The sequence below is a fragment of the Chiloscyllium plagiosum genome, unplaced genomic scaffold (assembly GCF_037043375.1).
Source record: "Chiloscyllium plagiosum isolate Xiang-an unplaced genomic scaffold, Cpla_swu_hap1 HiC_scaffold_1, whole genome shotgun sequence".
NCBI classification, from domain to species: Eukaryota; Metazoa; Chordata; class Chondrichthyes; order Orectolobiformes; family Hemiscylliidae; genus Chiloscyllium; species Chiloscyllium plagiosum.
Window position 1 is genome coordinate 142022262 of NW_028270139.1, and position 19566 is coordinate 142041827.

Consider the following 19566-nt stretch of genomic DNA (forward strand, 5'->3'; position numbering starts at 1 on the left):
TGACTGGAACGACAGGTGGCAATCTTTGAAATAGTTTACTCATGCTGATGGAATGTTAAGCAACCCTGTTTATCTCCCGTCCCTCTGAAAAATGGGTAGATATAGTTTAGGCATTTTGGACCAGCCTACCAGTTTTTGACCAAGACATGCTGCTGCATCAACTCTGCATGAAGTTGCAGGAGAGTTAATTCGTTCATTTTGTCACCCTGGGAGGCCACTCATCAATTCACTTGAGGTATTATCCAATTCACAAACCGACAGATTTGAGGACCAAACCTGCTCGCATATGAACACTCAGGGCTCCAAATTCCTCATTGCACTACATTAAGATTCTAGATCCTGATCCCACTTTCTCTGAAACAACTGACATTGAATTCTTCCTTTTTTATTTATTCATTCATTGGATGAGGGCATCACTGTCTAGGCCAGCATTTATTGCCCATCCCTAGTTGCCCAGAGGCAGTAAAGAATCAATCTCATTTCTATGGGTCTGGAGTCACATGTAGTCCAGACCAGGTAAGGTCAGCAGTTTCCTTCCCTAAAGGACATTGGTGAACCAGATGGATCTTTCCAACAATCAACAATGGCATCATCATCAGACTCTTAATTCTTGCTTTTTTAAATTGCATTAAAATTCCATCATCTGCCATGGCAGGTTTCGAAACTGGGTTCTCAGAACATTACCTGGGTCTCTGGATTAATAGCCCACTAGGCCATCATCTCCCATATGCATAATTCAGTTCTGAACCACCTGAAGAATCAATTACTCATTAAATGATTCAGCGAATGGAAAATCACAGTTCATTATTTTCCAAAGGAATGCACCCGTTCCTCCTCAGTGGAACAGCCAGAGAAACCCTGAAGTAACAGGGATAACCTACAATTATGGTGGATAACACCCATGGAGGTTCTAGCCCTAAATCTCATCCTATGGAAATTTGAAGATAACAAACACAGACAGTGCCGGAGCAACTCAGCAGGTCTGGCAGCATGTCGAGAGAGAAAAACAGCTCAAATGTTTCTAGTCTAGTAGGATTCATGTTTAGAACTATTCTGAAGGTGAGTTGTACTGGACTCGAAACCCAAACTCAGTTTCTCTCTCCACAGATACTGCCAGACCTGCTGAGCTTCTCCAGCACTCTCTGTGCTTGTTTCAGATTTCCAACATCTGCAGTATTTCACTTTTATTCAGAAATGTGAGGATGTTCACTCTGGTGCAGCGTAGAGACATTTACAAGGACAGAGGCAGTCCATTCGGCTCATTATATCCATGTTGGTTCTCAAGAAACCAGTGTCCTTACTTTATCATCAAGCAAAGCAAACGTAGTTCAGCTACTAGGCAATATATACTATACTAACACTCAGTTCAGTCACAAGGCGTTTACAACAGGAACATGTTATTGTATATTAGATGCCATCACCCAAATCACATGGTCTAAAGACTTTAATGTGGATCTGTATGTTTGACACAGGTCTGGTAGAAATGGAAATCGTTATAATTCCAGGCCAGCCATAGTATTTGCACTGGGTGAAAATTTGACTCTTTTGTAGAAACAGTTGACTTGTTTATTTGATAGTTTTCTACTGACTGTTCTCAACAGACATTCTTACAATTGTGCAGTAATGCTTCTCCACACTAATTTTAGATTTGGCAGCCTAAGGCCAGTAAACATATTGCTGTTTAACTTTCAGCAACTGTCAACAAGTTGAAGCGATAGCTGGAATATATATGACATCGTTTAACCTTGCCTAGCTGGCCTTGAGCCAGTGTTCTGTGAATAGGTACTGAATAGGCTGGAATCTTTACAAGAATAATTTGTCAGACTGAGTGCAGGTAATCTCTAATAGAAGCAGCAAGATTAACCAGATCAACACAGGAAGATCTGAATTCAATATTTCTCCTTCTGTTTCTGAGACATGCCTGATCTTTACCAATATTCAGTCCTCTGATAAATTGATCAGGATCTTTTTTCTAGACACTAAATATGTCCAGACTTGAGTTTCGTAAAATCTTGGGATTCTGTTCAACTTGGAGTTATGTTTTGAGTTCCTTATCCTGTTCAGGAACAACAGCAGTTTTTATACTTCACAATATTGTCATATACATTTAAGGCTAAAAGCAAATGGTTCCATCAATATTTTCACCTTGTGTTCTTGGTTTACTGAACAGATAATGGAAAAAAGGCACTGTTCTGTACTATATGTTTATGATATTACTGAGTTGTGCTTATAGCCTAGTTTCTATATGTGATTTAAGTCTGGACAGACAATGCAAAATTCCGGTCAGGCATGCCGTTACTTATGTTTGAATTCATAGGAAAGGCCTAATGAATCCTATGTTGAATTTCCAAACATACTTCAAATTGATAAAGACAATAGAACCTGCCCCCCCTTTCTTTTCAAGTCTAAGTCTGCAAGGAGAAGCTGCTCCTGTCAGTGGAGTTATTTTAATTAACCTGCTCAGGTATGTTACAATATGCCTCCAGAACAGGTAGGGCTTGAACCCAGAGATCCTGGCCCAAGAGTAGGAGCACAGCTACTGCGCCACAAGGGCCAAGCACAAACCCCATTCTGGCATGGGGTGTATGTGTAAACTCTAACCTGAGGGTGGAATCAAACCCAGGTCCCCAGCATTATGAGGCAGCAGTGCGAAACGCTAAGCCATCATGCTGACCCACTGCTGTTAGTGGAATCACAGGTCACCAATTCAAGGAAATTGGCAAAGGAAGCTGGAAGTAGTGAGGCAAAACCATTTTAGGCAGCAGGTCATTAGGATTGGGAATGATTGCCTGACAGTGCGTTAAAAAAAAGGCTGATTAACTGGAAACTCTGGTAAAGAAAATTGGACAATTATCTACAACAAAAATAAGGGGAAAAGACAAGGAGTAGGAGAGCTGTTCTTGCAAAGAGCGGGCTGAATGGCCTTGTTTTGTGCTGCACTATTTCGTGATACTTTGATCATTAGAGTGTTTTGGGATACCCAGTAGTAAAAGAAATACTGGGTTGTCACATAATGAAAAATTAGACTGGCTAGAATAGTTTTCAGCTGAAATTGTGTTGCTGGAAAAGCGCAGCAGGTCAGGCAGCATCCAAGGAACAGGAGAATCGACGTTTCGGGCATAAGCCCTTCTTCAGTAATGAGGAAAGTGTGTCCAGCAGGCTAAGATAAAAGGTAGGGAGGAGGGACTTGGGGGAGGGGCTTTGGAAATGCGATAGGTGGAGGGAGGTCAAGGTGAGGGTGATAGGCCGGAGTGGGGTGGGGGCGGAGAGGTCAGGAAGAAGATTGCAGGTTAGGAAGGTGGTGCTGAGTTTGAGGGATTTGACTGAAACAAGGTGGGGGGAGGGGAAATGAGAAAACTGGAGAAATCTGAGTTCACCCCTTGTGGTTGGAGGGTTCCCAGGCAGAAGATGAGGCGCTCTTCCTCCAACCGTCGTGTTGCCATGGTCTGGCGATGGAGGAGTCCAAGGACCTGCACATCCTTGGTGGAGTGGGAGGGGGAGTTAAAGTGTTGGGCTACGGGGTGGTTGGGTTGGTTGGTCCGGGTGTCCCAGAGGTGTTCTCTGAAACGTTCCGCAAGTAGGTGGCCTGTCTCCCCAATATAGAGGAGGCCACATCGGGTGCAGCGGATGCAATAGATGATGTGTGTGGAGGTGCAGGTGAATTTGTGGCGGATATGGAAGTGTCCCTTGGGGCCTTGGAGGGAAGTAAGGAGGGAGGCGTGGGCGCAAGTTTTGCATTTCTTGCGGTTGCAGGGGAACGTGCCGGGAGTGAAGGTTGGGTTGGTGGGGGGTGTGGACCTGACGAGGGAGTCACGGAGGGAGTGGTCTTTTCAGAACGCTGATAGGGGAGGGGAGGGAAATATATCCCTGGTGGTGGGGTCCGTTTGGAGGTGGCAGAAATGACGGCGGATGATACGTTGTACATGGAGGTTGGTGGGGTGGTAGGTGAGAACCAGTGGGGTTCTGTCTTGGTGGCGGTTGGAGGGGCGGGGCTCAAGAGCGGAGGAGAGGGAAGTGGAAGAGATGCGGTGGATGGCATCGTCGACTACGTCTGGCGGGAAATTGCGGTCCTTGAAGAAGGAGGCCATCTGGGTTGTACGGTTTTGGAACTGGTCCTCCTGGGAGCAGATGCGGCGGAGATGAAGGAATTAGGAATATGGGATGGCGTTTTTACAAGGTTGCAGGGTGGGAGGAGGTGTAGTCTAGGTAGCTGTGGTTTATAGTAAATGTCCGTGTCGATTCGGTCACCCGAGATAGAAATGGAAAGGTCTAGGAAGGGGAGGGAGGAGTCTGAGATGGTCCAGTGAATTTGAGGTCAGGGTGGAAGGTGTTGGTAAAGTGGATGAACTGTTCAACCTCCTCGTGGGAGCACGAGGCAGCGCCGATACAGTCATCAATGTAGCGGAGGAAAAGGTGGGGGGTGGTGCCGGTGTAGCTGCGGAAGATGGACTGTTCCATATATCCTGCTGTGAGAGTCGGTCAGTTTATAGTAGACTAGTTTTCACTAGAGTTTAGCAGAGTGATGGGTATTTCACTGAATTGTATGAGACCCTAAATGGTTTTGACAAAATGGACATGAAAAGAGTACAGGACTGGGGACATAGTTTTAAAATTAGGACAGAGATGAGGAGAAATTTGTTTCTGTCAGAGAGTTGTGAAGTTTTGGAACCCTGCCTCGGGCTAGATACAGGAAGAATATTTCCCAGGCTGGGGAAGTCCAGAACTCGGGGTCACAGTCTAAGAATAAGGGGTAAGCTATTCAGGACTGAGATGAGGAAAAAAGTCTTCACTCAGAGAGTTGTGAACCTGTGGAATTCTCTCCCACAGGAAGTTGTTGTGGCCAGAGGGAGCTGGACATGGCCCTTGGGGCTAAAGGGGTACGGACAGAAAGCAGGAGTGGGATATTGAGATAGCATGATCAGCTATGATCATTTTGAATGTTGGTGCAGGCTTAATAGTCTGAATGGTCTACTCCTGCGCCTATTTGCTATGTTTCTGTGTGTTTATAACTGGTGCAAGCCCTTTAGCTCCCTGATGAAGTTTAGAAAGCTGAATGGAGTTGAGAATAAGTCACAAACCACACTTTGCGAAAGACCCAATGCAGGATGATCAGCCTGGGCCAGCCTATACCAGATCTTCACAAACCAACATCAATACAGATACCCAATACACAAATGGAAAATTAAAAACTCTGCAGTCTGTGACTGTTGTCAGCCAAAACAGACTAGGGAACATAGAACAACTCAATGTCAGTCTCATAAATATGAAGGAGACACCGCAGTAATACACTCTGTTAGTCCTGGCACAATTATCTGGATTTGATATGAAATTATACTTGTTGTCTTACATCTACATCAGCAACGAGAAAGAAGTATGCAATCTCAGATTTTTGTTCCTGGACCCAAGAGACATGGCTTGCTCTCAGGGGATGTATTTGAGGTGTTTATGTTTTTGAAAGGAATTGACTGAGTGGATCGAGAGCGCTATTTCCTATGCTGTGGAATTCCAGAATGTGGGATCATAAACATGAAAAAAACGCTGTCGATCCCAGGTCATCTGACTATTTCAAAACTGTGATAAATAGGCTTTAGTGGATGAGGGTATAAAGGGTTATGGATCCAAGACTGGGAGTAAGCTCTAATTAACAAACATAACAGGTTCATGGGGCTGAATGGCCTACTCCTGTTCCTCTGAGTCTAGTAGAAATTTTCAGAGAGAAAGGCAGGCATTAAAGATCAAGCTGAACAACTTCATTAACCAAGTGTGTTGTAACTTTTCTCACCTGCTCTTTGGAAGAGAGAGTTGGATGTACAAACTTCCTGTAGAGAACACTGGAACCTTTTGTGTAAGGCGAGAGCAGCCAAATAACAAAAGCAATTTTAAGTTCATAATAAAATGGAAACCTGTGGGGACAAACAGAGGAGCACCTTGTGATGTACAGTCCACATACAACCAGACCAGCTTACACATGTAACGCAAAACAGAAAGAAGTAAACAGATGATCCTCAAGCAAAGTTAAATACTTGCTATCTTAACCCAATCTCACATCTATATACTCTCAAGGGTATGTTTTAACCCTGAGTGGGCTTCATGTTGTCAAGAGACAGGGGAAAGTAAACATTGGCAGAATTAACAGGTTGCAATCAATTAGGTGAAAGTGGGTACTGCAGATGCTGGAGATTAGAGTCAAGATTAGTGTGGTGCTGGGAAAGCATAGCAGGTCAGGTAGCATCCGAGGAGCAGGAGAATCGACATTTTGGGCAAAAGCCCTTCATCAGGAAACTGATTCCTGATGAAGGGCTTTTGCCTGAAACGTTGATTTTCCTGCTCCTCGGATGCTACCTGACCTGCTGTGCTTTTCCAGCACCACACTAATCTTGAGGCTGCAATCAATTGCCTGCCCAATACTCACTCTGAACGATGCAAGTTAAATAATGGCAGGCAGCATAGTTTCGCACAAGGTAATTTGCTTGACCAACAGAACAGAATGAAGTAGTAGAGTGGACTGATAAAGGAAATGTAGTGATTGATGCTCAAGATGCTACATAGAAAGTTAGTTGGTTTAAAAAGTGTGCACTCATATTAAGGGGAAAGTGGCATGGTAGGAAATTATTTAAAGAGCAGAAAACACGAAGCAACAGCAAATAGATGTTTTCAGACTGGAGTGATGTAAACATTATCCCTGGGATCAGGTGCTCTTCTTAATCTTTATGTGTAAATGAACTGGACTTTGGTTTCAGGATATAACATCAATATTTACACATAGCACAAAAGTAGGGGATGTTTATAATTAATCGTTGAGAAGGCTGTAGGCAACTTTGGAAGGACATAGGTTACAGGCAGACAGACAAATTAAATTTAGTAAGAAGAAATGTTAGGTGTCACATCTTAAGATATATACACAAATTTATAAAACTTTAAAAGAAAAAATCTCTCTCAGACAAACAAAGTTTTAAATATAGTGGCATAAATTGATAAGGCTGTAAAAAAGGAACATATAGTTCTACTATGTTTATTAAAATGGACATCAAAGGGGCAGTGTGGTGGCTCAGTGGTTAGCACTGCTGCCTCACAGCACCAAGGTCACAGGTTCGATTCTAGCCTCGTGTGACTGTCTGTGTGGGTTTTCTCCAGGCGTTCTGGTTTCTTTCCGCAGGCCAGATGAATTGCCCATCATGTTACATGCAATAGTCAGAAGGAAACAGGACTGGGTGGGTTACTCTTCGGAGGGTTGGTGTGGACTTGTTGGGCCGAAGGGCATGTTTCCACACTGTAGGTAATCTAATCTAAAATATATGCAGAAAGAGGTAATGCTATCAATCTTTGAATAGGATAGGATAATGGATCAAATGCTTTAATTATAAGAACAGGCTAAGGAAATTGGGATATTTATCATCACTAGCAAATAAAACAATTTTCATTTCAAATGGGCAATTAAAGACTATGGAGACGGGCAGGACAATGGAGTTAAGTTGGCCACGAAATTATTGAATAATGGAGTTGTCTTAAGGAGCCATATGTCTTACACCTATTTCTTATATTTTTATTAAGTTTAACAGAAGAAGATACAGGTCAAATGTCTCTACTATTAGCTTGACTTTTTTATTTCCCACTTCAAGCAACCCCAGGACCAAATATGATAAATGTAAAGTTTTGTTCTGTAGCGCCCATTTGAAGCTGATTGGCACAGTCCAAGTTCATTTCACTTCGGAATCTTACAGTAGGTAGATACTTAACCTACCATCCTGTGCTAGTTTTGGACTCTGATCCCAGACATGAAAGGCAAGATCTAACTCAACACTCTTGATATTTTCTAATCAACCTGTTCAGAGACATTATTACACACATCTAGAGCAGGTGGGACTTCAATGCTCCTGTTTCAGAGTTAGAGACACTATTACAACACCACAAGAGACCTACAAGGCACAAGTCAGAAGTGTGATGAATTTGTCTGGATGGGTGCAGATCCAATAATCAAAAAGCTTCACACCATCCAGGATAGAGCAGTCTACTTGATTGGCACTATATCCACAAACGCTTAGCAGCTGCAGTGTGTACCATCTACAAGATGGACTGCAGAAATTCACCAAGGCTCCCTCCTTCCAAACAGTACTTTCCCACCTTGAGGATGACAAGCTAGGCCCAAGACTCTTACTCTTGCTTCAATCTTTAGGATGACATGATAAACTGAGGGCCTGCCTGTCCATTCAGGTGGATGTTTAAGATTCCATAGCAGTATTTTATAAGACATGAGATCACAAAGTATAGGATCTAGTCAGTGAGCCAGCACCATCATTCAATGCAATCATGGCTCATATGATTGTGGCATTAAGAGAACTTTCCTGTGTGCCCATCATAACCCCTGACTGCTTTGTTAATGAAAAAGAATCTCTAACTCAGTCTTGAATATATTCAATGACACATTCTCTAAAGCTGTCTGTGGATGAGAATTTCACAGACTAACAATGCTAGGAGAAAATAAATTCTTTCTCAGCTCTATCTTAAATAGGTGATGCCTTATTTTTTAAACAATGTGCCCTAATTCTAATTTCTGCCATGGGAGAAAACATCTCTGATCATTGAACCTGTCAAGCCCCTGTACAATCTGCCTGGAGTGCATGCAAAACAGTACTTATCACTGTATCTCAGTACATGTGAAAATAATAACTCAAACTCAAACGATCACCTCTGCTTTTTCTAAACAGTAATACGTATTAAGTCATAGAGTCATTCAGCATGGAAAAAGACCCTTCAGTCCAAGCAATTCTGCCAACCATGTTCCCAAAACTAGGCGAGTCCTACCTGCCAGCGTTTGGCCCATATCCCTCCAAATCTTTCTTAATCATGTACTTATCCAAATGTCTTTTAAATGTTGTAACTGTACCTCCATCCACCACTTCCTCTGGCAGTTCATGGACAGCAAGGTTCCTGGTCATGAACATAAAAAAGTTGCCCCTCGTGTCCTTTTTAAATCTTTCTCCTCTCACTTTAAAATATGGCCCCTGGTTTGAACTTCCCCACCCTAGGGATAAAACCTTTCTCATTCACCTTATCTTTGCCCCTTATGATTTTATAAATCTCAACCTCCTACACCCCAGTGAAAGAAGTTCCAGCCTTTCCACGCTGTTTTTGATAACTCAAACCGTCCATTCCCAGCAACATCCTTGTAATTTTTTTCAAACCCTCTCCAATTTAATAATATCCTTCTCCTATAGCAGGATGATCCAAACTGCACACAGTACTCCAGAAGAGGCCTCGCCAATGGCCTGCACAACCTCAACATGATGGCCCAACTCTGGACATTAATTACCCCTTAATCACAAAAGTAGATTACCTGGTCATTATCACATTCCTATACTTTTCCCGCAATACAACAGTGGCTTCAATTGAACAATAAATCACTGGATGTATTTTGCAAATTGCTGTGGTCATGAGAGGTGCTATATAAATGCAACTTTTACTTTTCTTCTTCAGTCGGGCTGCACTAGTTGTTGAAGCTTTCGAGCCAGGAACCTTGCTGTCCATTAGTATTTTGGCCACTGCTGTAAAAGCTGATTGAATCCTTATGCTATGAGGTTGAATTTATTTTGTAAAACAAAATACACTATCTATTAGACACAACAAAAATCAGATCTAATGCTGAAATGTTTTTATTAGGGCATCATAAGCAGTGCAGAGTTCTATAAATTTCACCATTGGTACATGACACGATTCTACAATGTGTGTTGGACTACAACAGTAAAACAACACTTACCAGGAAAGAAACAGATCTGTGAAGGTTTCTGCTGTGGTGAACAGTGCAAATATGATCCAGTACATCATCCATTTTACCTGGTTCGATAAGAGAAATAAAAAAAACATTATTTGATAAAGCTACATTTTGCCAAACAAAAACAAAAATAGAACTTGTGCCACAAACTATTCTCAACATTGGTAAGTCAGTTACCCATGACTTTTCTTAATGTATTTAAGCAAAATGGAGCCACTGAAATAGCCACCCTTTATTACCCAACCCTAATAGGTCTTGAGAGATTGGTAGTGAACTGCCTTATGAACCACACCAGTCTATTTTGCAAGGTTACTCACAGACAGCAGTTAAGGAAACAGTTCCAGGATTTTCACACACTAATAGTGAGAGAATAATTATATATTTCGGATTCAGGGTGTTCACATGGAGGGAACATGCAGGTGGTGATGGCTCCCTGCAGCTTCTGTTCTTGTCCTTGTAGATGATAGAGTTTATAGGTTTGAGAGGCTAATGTGCTCAGCGTAAAATTGATTGGAACATAGTGACAGGATCAAACAGAGACAGCATGAATTTATAAAACAGAAATTGTGCTTGTCAATTCTACTGGAATATTTCCAGGATATAACTGGTAGAGTTGATAAGGGGGGTCCAGTGAATGTAATTTATTAGACTTTCTGAAGGCTTTTGGTAAGATCCCCAAATAAAAATTAGCATATAAAATTACAGATTTAGGTAGTGTACTAACATGTATAGAGTACTGGTTAGCACACAGGAAACAAAGAGGAGGAATAAATGGGTTTTTTTCCAATGGCAAGCAATGACGAGTGTGAAAGTGCAGGGATCAGTGTTTGGGTCCCTGTTCTTCACAATATACATTAATGATTTAGATGAAGGGAATCAATGTAATGTCTCCATGTTTGTAGATGACACAAGACTGGGTGGGAGGGTAAGGCATGAGGAGGATGCAGAGATGGCAAATGAGGTATAATATGAATAAATGTAAGATAGAATCATAGAATCATGATAGTGTGGAAACAACCCACTCAGCCCAACAAGTCCACACTGACCCTCCGAACGGCATCCCACCCAGACCCATCCCCCTATCCTATCCCTGTAACCCTGCATTTCTCATGGCCAATGCACCTAATCTACACATTCCTGAACACTGTGGGCAATTTAGCATGGTCAATCTACCTAACCTGCACATCTTTGGACAATGGGAGTAAACCATGCACCTGGAGGAAAACCACGTTGACACGGGGAGAACATGTAAACTCCACTTGGACAGTCGCCCAAGGTTGGAATCAAACCTAGTCCCTGGTGCTGATGAGGCAGCAGTGCTGACTACTGAGCCACCGTGCAAATCACTTTGGTAGCAAAACCCAGAAGGCAAATTATTATGTGAAAGGCTATTGATTGGGAAAGGAGAAAGTACAGTGAGTCCTGGGTGTCCTTGTACACCAGCAAGCTTGCAGGGGAAGCAGGCAGTGAAGAAGGCCAATGGTATGTTATTTCATGTAAATATAGTCATAGAGTCATACTGCATGGGAACCAGACCCTTTGTTCCAATAAGTTCGAAGTAATTATGTTTAGGTTTGTCACCAGCCCAGTTGGGCAATCTCACCTTAGGAGCCGATTTTGGTTCCTTCATACATCCTGCACCAATGGCTATAATTCACAATACAGGTCATTCTGCTTTAATGTGATAGCTGTGTTCCTTTGCAACCTTGTGCTATAGAAAATTGCGCTATGGAAAACAGCTATGGTGAATTGCGCTGTACAAGATCGCTAATAGAAAATTGCTACACCCATTCAGGAGAAAGTTTGTGTTATCCAAACAACGCCCACAATTCGTCAATCGTGTTAGAGCCAATTTGCACGGACAAATCGCACGTTATAACAGAACGACCTTTATTCTTTAACTATGGCAATACAGGAGCATAGAACTGCTTCAGCACAGAAAAAGGCCATTTGGCCACAGCTCCTACACTGACTATCCAGAGGACCAATTTATCTAGTGCTACTCCCCAACCTTCTGTCCATATCTGGGGCATATTCATCGTTTTCAGATTATTGTCCAATTCCTTCTAAAGTATCTACACCAGATCTGAACCATTTACTGTGTGAATGAGTCTCTTTATTGCTCCTTTGGCCAATTTCCTTTAATGTGTGCCCTCTAAATTTTTGACCTTCCACCAATTCTTATGGTCTTCTAAACTGTTTTTCCCTATCGACTCCATCTAGGATTTGGAACACTTCAACCAAATCTGCTCTCAACTTCCGTTTCTGTGAGGGAACAGTCACAACTTCTCCAAACTATCTATATAACTGAAGTCCCTCTGTCCTGAAATCTTCTCATAAATTTTTCTGCACTTTTTTTCTTAATTCCTTCACGTCTTTCCGAAATCTTATCAAGAACGGCATATAATTCTCCAGTTGAGGCTGAGTCAGTGTTCCATGACTGTCTTGTCTTTGTATGTCATTCCAACTACAAAATGCCTTAGCAACTTGCTATGGCTTCTTCGACAGCACCTTCCAAAATCTGCGATATGTCTATGAGCAAAGGAGTAGCAGATGCATGGGAAGAGCATCTCATATAGGTTCCCCTTCAAGCCGCAATCTATCCTCAGTAAGAACAATAATATCATTCCTTCAATGATGCTGAGTCAATGATGCTGGAACTGTCTTCGTAATAACATTGTGGGGATACCGAAGCACCTGGACAGCAGCGATTCAAGAAGACAACTCACCACCATCCTCTCAAAGGCAACTCGGGAAGAGCACTAAATGCTGTCCTTGCCAAAAAATTCTTAAATCCAATAAAGTAATTTAAAAATTTCACTATTCAAAGTTTAAATTTCATGTCAGCATTCCACCAAGATGATATCCTCACCTTGACAATTCATTGTCTTGCTAATTTGCAGCTAAGGATTCTCCAGATTACTGCTAGAAGGGATGCATAGCTAAGCCATGGGAGGAATAGTTCTGTAAGGTGAGTTGGAAGCAGGAACTTGCTTCATAGCACTTTAATATTGCACCTGGTACCTCCTGCCCTTCACAACCCCCACCTTATCCTAGTAAGTATCCCAACTGCTGCCTTATGTCCGTGTGTTCCTGCAGGTGAAATAGTCTTTAGTGAAGCCCTCACAGATGCCAAAATTTGTAGGATTTCAGCCAAGAGCATCTCAGGAAAGAGCAGTTCAATGTTTGTCCTGCTTATAGCACAGGAGCTGCAGGATATAGAAATGCTAAGGAAACACAGAGTAAAGATTTGTAATTGCACAAAGATACATTACACAATGTTAGAGTGTTAAATTTCTGTTTTGTTTGGAGTGCATAAATATTATTTGTTTCCACTAGATCACAGAACATGCAACATAGAACAGTACAGCACAGGAATGGGCCCTTCGGCCCATGACGTCATGCTGAGCATGATGCCAAATTAAACTGATCCCTTCTGTCTGCCCTTGGTCCATATCCCTCCATTCCTTGCATATTCGTGTGCTTATCCAAAAGCCTCTTAAACACCCCTACTGTATATGCCTCTACCACCACTCTTGGCAAAGCATTCCAGACTCCTACCAGCTTTGTGTAAAAAAAACTTGTCCCTCACATCACAATCCAGGAAGATACCGACAATGAGTCTGACATCGGTGGTTGACAAGCTATTGGAGAGAATTCTTAGGGATAGAACTTATACACATTCGGAAAAGCATGGCCTAATTAGGGACAGTTAGCATGGCTTTGAGCAGGGCAGGTCATGTCTTACTAATCTGATTGAAGTTTTCGAGAACATGATGAAGATGATTGATGAGGGTAGAGCAGTTGTTGTTTACATGGATTTTAGTCAGGCTTTCGACCAAGTTCCTCATGGTAGGCTCATCCAGAAGATTAAGATGCATGGCTTCCATAGTGACTTGGCCACGTGGATTCAGAACTACTTTGCCCATAGAAGACAGAGGGCAGTGGTGGAAAGATGATCTTCTGGATGGAGATCTGTGACTAATGGTGCTCCGCAGGGATATATACTGGGACCTCTGCTGACTTGCATGAAAATCTAGATAGGTGGGTTAGTGAGTTTGCAGATGAATCAGAGATTGGTGGAGATGTGGATAGTGTAGAAGGATACCAAGGGATATAGATCAGTTGCAGATATAGGCGGAGAAATGACAGATGGAGTTAAATCCGCTAAGTGTGGGGTGCTGCACTTTGGGAGATCAACTATTTAGGAAAAGTACTGTATACAGTTAATGGCAGGACCCTGAACAACATTGCTTTACAAAAGGATCTTGGGTTTCAGGTCCATAGTTCCCTGAAAGTGGCCACATAAGTAGATAGGATGGTAAAGGCAGCCTAAGGCATGCTTGCCTTTATTGGTTGAGGAATTGAGTTCAAGAGTCAGGATGTCATGCTTTATAAGATTTTCGTTGATTCAGACTTAGAATATTGCGTTCAATTCTGTTTGCCACATTAAAGGAAGGATGTGGAAGCTTTGGAGAGGGTGCAGAAGAGGTCCAGAATTCTCACAATCTACTCTGTCTGTCTATCCCTCTCATAATTTTGTATCTCTCATTCAGACCACCACCAACACCTCCCCCGCCCCCCTCCCCCACCCCAGCCTCCTCTATTCCAAGGAAAACAAACCCTATCCAAACTTTCAATCCCAGGCAACATCCTGATGAATCTCCTCTGCATTCTCTCTAGTGCAATTGTGTCTTCCAATAGTGTGGTGACCAGAAAAGCACAGTATTCCATCTGTGGCTTGGCCAATGTTTTATAAAGCTGTAACAAGACTTCCTTGCTCCTATATTCTATATCCTAGGTAATGACGGTAAGTATCCTGTATGCCTTCTTCACCACCCTGTCTACCTGTGCTGTCATCTTCAGGGATCTATGGAATTGTACACCAAGGGCATTTTGTTCTTCAATACTCCCTAGGGATGTACCATTCATTGTGTATCTCCTTCCCCTATTAGACCTCCCAAAGTGCATCACCTCATACTTGTCGGGTTTAAATTCCATCTGCCATTGCTCTGCCCGATTTACCAGCTGATCAATATCAGACCATAACCTGAGACCATCTTCCACATGAACAATAACATTACTTTTCATGTCACCTGCAAACTTATCAATTATTCCTTCGACATTCACATCCAAATTATTAATGTACACAACAGCAAAGGTCCCAGCACCAATCCCTGTGATACACTGCTGGTCACATGCTCCAATTACAAAAACATGCCTCCACTGTCGCCCCCCTGCCTCACATTTGTAAGCCAATTTTGGATCCGGTTTGCCAACTTCCCTTGGATCCCATGGGCTCTTATCTTTTGGACCAAAAGTCCATGTGGGACCTTGTCAAAGGCCTTGCTGAAGTATATGTAAACCATATCAAGTGCACTACCTTCATCAAAATATTTCAAAGAACTCAATTAAATTAGTAAGAATCTCCCTGAAACAAATCCGTGCTCACTATCCCTGATCAATCTTGTACTTCCTAAGTTTTGATTAATCCTGTCCCTCAGCATTTTTTCCAATAATTTCCCTACCACTGACATTTGACTAACTGGTCTGTAATTATCTGGTTTATCTCTGCTTCCCTTCTTGTACAAAAGAACAACATTAGCTATCCTCCAGTTATGTGCCACTAAATAACTGCAGCCAATGAATTTTTAACTATCCCCTCCAGGGCCCCAGCAATCTCTTCTTTTGCCTCTCATAGCATCATGGGACATATATCATTCAGCCCTGGGATTTATAGAGTCATATGGATGTACAGCATGGAAACAACCCTTCGGTCCAACACATCCACGCCGACCAGATATCTTAAATTACGCTAGTCTCATTTGCAAATATTTGCCACATGTCCCTCTAAACCTTTCCTAATCATATACCCATATGGATGCCTTTTAATGTTGCAATTGTACCAGCCTCCACCATTTCCTCTGGCAGCTCATTCCATACATGCACCACCCTCTGCGTGAAAAAGTTGCCCCTTAGGTCCCTTTTAAATCTTTCCCCTCTCACCCTAAACGTATGCCTGCTAGTTCTGGACACCACCTCTCCCTACACACAGGGAAAAGACCTTGAATGTTTACCCTATCTGTGCCCCTCATGATTTTATAAACCTCTGTAAAAGTCCCTCCTCAGCCTCCAACACTCCAGGGAAAAACAGCCCCAGCCTATTCAGCCTCTCCCTATAGCTCAAAACCTTAGGTAAATATAATCTCCCCTTTAAAACTCTTCCTAACCAACTCACCTTTCTCTTCCATGGAACTACTAATTGGATGCCAAATGATTGTCTCTAGAAGCTTCCCAATCCTGAATTTAAATCGATTGGTCTGTACTTATTGGGCTTATCCCACCAACCTTTCTTTGAATAAGTCCGTAATCTGCATCTGCCTTCCTTGGCTTGCTCCTAATCTGACACCCCTGCTGTATGCTGGCTAAAACATCTCATACCTCCTCCTTATTAATGATAAGGTGCACTAGAACCTCACTATCCCAACTGAAATTCCTAGTTACAATGTCTTTCTCCACTGGGAATATGGATGAGAAGTATCCATTTAGGACGTCGCCCACATCCTGTGACTCCGTGCACAGGCTGCCCCTCCTCTTGTTGCTCCTGAAAGCCTTCCTCCACAGGTCAATTACCCCACCGAACGGACAATTCTTCATCACTGACTACAGGTTTTAGCCTCGATGATCAGAGCAGTATTCCATTTCTCTTTTGAATGTTGTGAAACCTCAAGGCAAGGGGTCTCTTTCTCTCTCGCTATCTCTCTCTCTCTCTCTCTCTCTCACATCACTTCACCTGACATACCCAATTCTGGTGACAGTCATCACCACCAGCTGATTTGTCAACTTGAACATGTGTAGGTTCGGTGGATTGGCCATGCTAAATTGTCCAAAGTGTCCAGGGACATGCAGGCTAGGTGGATGAGCCATGGGGAATGCTGGGTTACAGGGATAGGATGAGGGTTGGGTGTGGATGGAATTCACTTCGAAGGATCAGTGCGGAATCGATGGGCCGAACGGCCTGCTTCCATGCTGTAGGGAGTCTATGATGATGAACTTCTTTTAGCCCAGGATTAAAGTGGCCAGTTATAGCACTAACACTGTCAGTTCAGTTGAGGTGAGTGAGTAACCTGGTCAGTGCAAGGCAGTGCTACACTAAATCACTCACTTACCCCTCCAACCACCAGCTTTGAAAAACACTCACTTACCCCTCCAACCACCAGCTTTGAAAATCACTCACTTACCCCTCCAACCACCAGCTTTGAAAAACTTTGAGAAACAAGGCAGTCACTTAGGATGATTTCCAGCATCTGCAGTCCTCACTTTTGCCTGTGCTAGTTAGTTGTTAGCTCAGCTCATTCGTCATTGGATTTCTTTCTTACAGTCTATTTTTCCCCTAAAATCTGTGCATTATGAAACCCTGTCTGTGGCACCTTCTGTCAAACTGATGCAGCCACTGTTCATTGGTGCTGGTGCATGGCGGCACAGAGGTGATGCCACTACCTTCCTCTATTTCACAATGATCAATGCTTAGATTCGTTGTGTTGAGCTCGCAAGTATATTTGAAGTGGGCTTTGAGCATCCTCCTGATTATTAAAACACAAGCTTAGCACAATCAAACCTGCATTATCTGATAATTGCTCAGTTGTACAGAACTTATATATTGCTAAGTCAAAGCTTTTTGATCAGCACTCATCAGGACAGAAACTCAACTAAAGCCAACTTTAGTAAGGGAACAATTTAAATAGCATGAGAAAACAGTGCTGATCGAATTGATTGATTGAATCAATCAGCAAAACTCTAAGATGATTGGAAAAGGATCTAGGATGGGCTGTGTAAGGAGAACATTTTCCTGCAGCAAATTGTGAGTCTGAATTTGATGGTCAGTGGCAAAACATCTCTGATGCTTACAGAGATTTAACACATTCTTATGATATGTTCTCTTTCCCTGATGGTCGCTACGTCAGGAACGAAAACATTTGCAAGGTAAGGGCAAAGATCTGGGGAGTGCATTGGTTTGGATTTTTTTTTAACAGTGGGTCAAATGGCCTCCTTCTGTGCTGCTTGTTTCCTTAATTTTAGTGATGTGAATGGAAAAAATACAGCAACGAATTATGCAAAATGAAACAATAAGATTAAATTTACAATGCACAGATAATTATCACGTGCTTTGTCAGGGTTTCAATACTGGCAGAAGGAATAAAATCCAGTGATGGTGATCATGAAACTGCCAGATTTTGTAAAAACCCACAGGTAGTGATCCTTTAGGAGAATAAATATAGTCTCAGGACTTGTCTAATTGTCAATGGTTGAGGACAGCTCATAGGTGAGCCTTAATAAAAGATCTTATATATAGAATATAATAATAAAGTCATATCTCACATAACATGAGGTGATTAGTTACATGTTATATCGATTAGTTAGCTATAACTAGTTACAACTATTTGGAGCTAGAGCTGACCCATCTGTCTCCACTGGGATCTCATGCTGAAGTGCCTTATTCTCTAGAACCCAATACAACTTCAACACAAACTCCTTTAAAACCATTACCTTTTACAGAATACCCACATCAAATCAACTCATGTCGAAACAAATATTGGCATCTACTGTGGGAATTATCATTGCTGCAAGACAAACAATAATAACTTACATATTCTTTGACATTCTTTGTTTTCACAGCCTTGTAAGATGAATACGCTGGATAAAGTGTGCCAAAAATCAGCCTGGAAAAGGAAACTTCAGTTAGGATAATCTACATAATGCATCTCAAAAATAACTTCGGATTGAAGGCAGCCACAAAGAGTGCAGCCACCACTGAGCAACATTTTGAACTTTTTTTTTAAAAAAAGGCATTTTAGTATCAGTACTCTTTATATTGTTTTAAGTCAGATGGATGCGTGAAAATTATAGATCATTGTGTTTAAGTCTTTGTATAAGTTTTTATCACCGCAAGTAATTTCTGTTTGTCTGTTATGTGCACAGTCTCCAGAAGTGATACATAAGAACTAGGAGAAGGAGTAGGCAATTCAGCCCCTCAAACCTCCTCTGCCATTTAATACAATCATGGCCGATCTCATCTCAACTTGAATTCTATTTTCCTTTCTGCTCTCCATAACCCTTACATTACTAATTAGAAATCTGTCTATCTCCTTCTTGAATTTACTCAATGTCCCAGCTCCCTCTGCATTCTGAGGTAGTGAATTCCACAGATTCATGACCCTTTGGGAGAAGTAATTCCTCCTCATCTCTTTTAAAACATCCGAAGTGGCTTCACAGAAGTTTTACTGAATAAAATTGTGTAAGTAAAATTAGCTTTAAGAAGTACTATAATGGAGAGGTTTTATGGAACTAATTCCAGAGCTAAGGTACCAGTCAGCTGAATGATTGGCTGCCAGTGGAGGAATGCAGAGATGAGAGAGGGTTGAAAAGCTGGAAGCAGTTACACAGATTGCAAAGGGTTGAGGCTATGCAACAATTTAAGATAAATTCTGGAGAACTTCAGCTCAGTAGTATGCACGGGGCTAGCTTAATGTGTAGATCTATTGTGTAACAGGACCAGTAAACTGAAGTGGGAAGCACGGTTAATTATACCCCTAACAGTAGCAAAACTATAACCCTAACTCTCAAACAAAAACAAAATACTGTGGATGCTGGAAATCTGAATTTAAAAAAAGAAAGTCCTGGAGAAACTCAGCAGGTCTGGCAGATTCTGTGGAGAGACAAACAGTTAATGTTTCAAGTCCACTATAACTCTTCACTTCAAAAAATTAAATCTGTCTCTCTCTCTCTCTCTCCCCACA

At 42.1% G+C, this 19566-nt stretch overlaps 1 protein-coding gene across 5 annotated transcripts in view; it reads right to left on the bottom strand.

Moving 5' to 3' along the window:
- The window catches only part of reep1 (receptor accessory protein 1), an 80794-nt gene that overhangs the window by 31459 nt on the left and 29769 nt on the right, over positions 1-19566 (bottom strand). For all 5 annotated transcript variants that reach the window (XM_087991281.1, XM_043704827.2, XM_043704742.2 and 2 more), the window contains exons 2-4: positions 18417-18489; positions 9755-9831; positions 5783-5903 (exon numbers count right to left, since the gene is read on the bottom strand). In XM_087991281.1, coding sequence (XP_087847407.1) covers positions 5783-5903; positions 9755-9831; positions 18417-18489 — 271 coding nt within the window. The remainder of the gene's footprint in view (positions 1-5782; positions 5904-9754; positions 9832-18416; positions 18490-19566) is intronic.